At 58.7% G+C, this 2,677-nt stretch overlaps 1 protein-coding gene across 1 annotated transcript; it reads left to right on the forward strand.

Moving 5' to 3' along the window:
- The first annotated feature begins 501 nt into the window (after nucleotides 1–501).
- ASCL1 (achaete-scute family bHLH transcription factor 1) lies at nucleotides 502–2,308 on the forward strand. Its single transcript, XM_050746821.1, is given in 3 exon segments — nucleotides 502–1,584; nucleotides 1,587–1,875; nucleotides 2,238–2,308. Coding segments are annotated over 2 exon segments (714 nt in total). The 5' UTR covers nucleotides 502–1,112; the 3' UTR covers nucleotides 1,829–1,875; nucleotides 2,238–2,308.
- The last annotated feature ends 369 nt before the right edge of the window (nucleotides 2,309–2,677 follow it).

The raw sequence follows: 2,677 nt of genomic DNA on the forward strand, positions 1-2,677 counted from the left end.
GGGGGAGAAAACAGGAAAAGTCGAGCCCCACTCCATCCTCACCGCGACACCGCTCCTGTGCCAGTTTTTCTGCCCAAACCCTTCCCTGCGCTTTGCTTCAAGTTCTTAGCAGAATCCAAGGGAACTTCACCCCCAATCTTTCCACCTATACACCTCAATTCCTAGAGCCATTTGTCCGTCCTGTGACGCCCCCCACCCCCTTCCTAAAACTACCCCCGGCTGCAGCCCGCCCCGAGCGCGCCGCCTGTTTATTCAGCCGGGAGTCCGGCACGCGCCAGGCGCACGCACTGCAACAACAAACCCAGCTGAATGGAGAGTTTGCAAGGAGCGGGAGAAAGGAACGGGAGGGGGGAGAGGAGAGGAGGAGGGGGAGTTTAGGGAGTGGGTGGGAGGAGAAGATAAGAGGAGGGGGGAGTGGGGGCTGCAGCCGCTCGCTGCAGCAGCGGGGAGTGGGGGGCGAGGCGGGGCCAGGGCTGCGCGTGGGGCTGGGTGTCCCATTGAAAAGGCGGACGCACTCCGGCCGCCCAGCACTCTCTCACTTCTGGCCAGGGAACGTGGAAGGCGCACCGACAGGGATCCGGCCAGGGAGGGCGAGTGAAAGAAGGAAATCAGAAAGAAAGGGAGTTAACAAAATAATAAAAACAGCCTGAGCCACGGCTGGAGAGACCGAGACCCGGCGCAAGAGAGCGCAGCCTTAGTAGGAGAGGAACGCGAGACGCGGCAGAGCGCGCTCAGCACTGACTTTTGCTGCTGCTTCTGCTTTTTTTTTTTTTTTTTTTTTTTTTCTTAGAAACAAGAAGGCGCCAGCGGCAGCCTCACACGCGAGCGCCACGCGAGGCTCCCGAAGCCAACCCGCGAAGGGAGGAGGGGAGGGAGGAGGAGGCGACGTACAGGGAGGAGAAAAAGCATTTTCACCTTCTTTGCTCCCACTCTAAGAAGTCTCCCGGGGATTTTGTATATATTTTTTAACTTCCCTCAGGGCTCCCGCTTCATCTTTCCTCTTCTTTCCCTCTCTGTTCCTGCACCCAAGTCCTCTCTGTGTCCCCCTCGCGCGCCCCGCACCTCGCGTCCCCGCTCGCTCTGATTCCGCGACTCCTTGGCCGCCGCTGCGCATGGAAAGCTCTGCCAAGATGGAGAGCGGCGGCGCCGGCCAGCAGCCCCAGCCGCAGCCCCAGCCGCAGCCCCAGCAGCCCTTCCTGCCGCCCGCAGCCTGTTTCTTTGCCACCGCAGCAGCAGCGGCGGCCGCGGCAGCCGCAGCGGCCGCGCAGAGCGCGCAGCAGCAGCAGCAGCAGCAACAGCAGCAGGCGCCGCAGCTGAGACCGGCGGCCGACGGCCAGCCCTCAGGGGGCGGTCACAAGTCAGCGCCCAAGCAAGTCAAGCGACAGCGCTCGTCTTCGCCCGAACTGATGCGCTGCAAACGCCGGCTCAACTTCAGCGGCTTTGGCTACAGCCTGCCGCAGCAGCAGCCGGCCGCCGTGGCGCGCCGCAACGAGCGCGAGCGCAACCGCGTCAAGTTGGTTAACCTGGGCTTTGCCACCCTTCGGGAGCACGTCCCCAACGGCGCGGCCAACAAGAAGATGAGTAAGTGGAGACACTGCGCTCTGCCGTCGAGTACATTCGCGCGCTGCAGCAGCTGCTGGATGAGCATGACGCGGTGAGCGCCGCCTTCCAGGCTGGCGTCCTGTCGCCCACCATCTCCCCCAACTACTCCAACGACTTGAACTCCATGGCCGGCTCGCCGGTCTCATCCTACTCCTCGGACGAGGGCTCTTACGACCCGCTCAGCCCCGAGGAGCAGGAGCTGCTCGACTTCACCAACTGGTTCTGAGGAGCTCGGCCTGGTCAGGCCCTGGTGCGAAAGGACTTTGAAAGCAGGTAGGTTGCATTTTGGGGCGGGCGGGGGAGGGGTATTCTTGCCTTAGTCCTCCGTCTGAGTGTCTGTGGAAGTGCGGATGTCTCCAAGGAGATGGGGGAATTTTTATTTAAAGGATTTGTGAAAGCTGGTCGATTTCAAGTCCTAGTTTGTTAGTTTCAGCACTGGCCTCTGAAAATGGCTTTGCCCAGGTCTCCAAGGAGTGAAGGGTAGTAGTGAGGTGCAGAGATACTGGTGAACCGAATACTGGGACGTGTCAAAAGAGACGTCTACCTGACAGATTCTTTCCCCAGACCTCCATCTCCCCCTACCACTAACCTACACGTTCAAGTTAACCTCTCCTGTTATTTTCCTTATGTTATAGGGTGATCGCATAACCTGCATCTTTAGTGCTTTCTCGTCAGTGGCGTTGGGAGGGGGAGAAAAGAAAAAGAAGAAGAAAAGGGAAGAAGAAAAAAACGAAAACAGTCAACCAACCCCAACGCCAACCAAGCAAGGCATGCCTGAGAAACATGGCTTTCAGAAAAACGGGAAGCGCTCACAACAGTATCTTTGCACTCCAATCATTCACGGAGATATGAAGAGCAACTGGGACCTGAGTCAACGCGCAAAATGCAGCTTGTGTGCAAAAGCAGTGGGCTCCTGGCAGAAGGGAGCAGCACACGCATTATAGTAACTCCCACCACCTCTAACACGCACAGCTGAAAGCTCTTGCTCGGGTCCCTTCACCTCCCTGCCCTCTCTCAAAGTGCAGTTCTTAGCCCTCTAGAAACGAGTTGGTGTCTTTCGTCTCAGTAGCCCCCA

Source organism: Macaca thibetana, chromosome 11, assembly GCF_024542745.1.
Source record: "Macaca thibetana thibetana isolate TM-01 chromosome 11, ASM2454274v1, whole genome shotgun sequence".
NCBI classification, from domain to species: Eukaryota; Metazoa; Chordata; class Mammalia; order Primates; family Cercopithecidae; genus Macaca; species Macaca thibetana.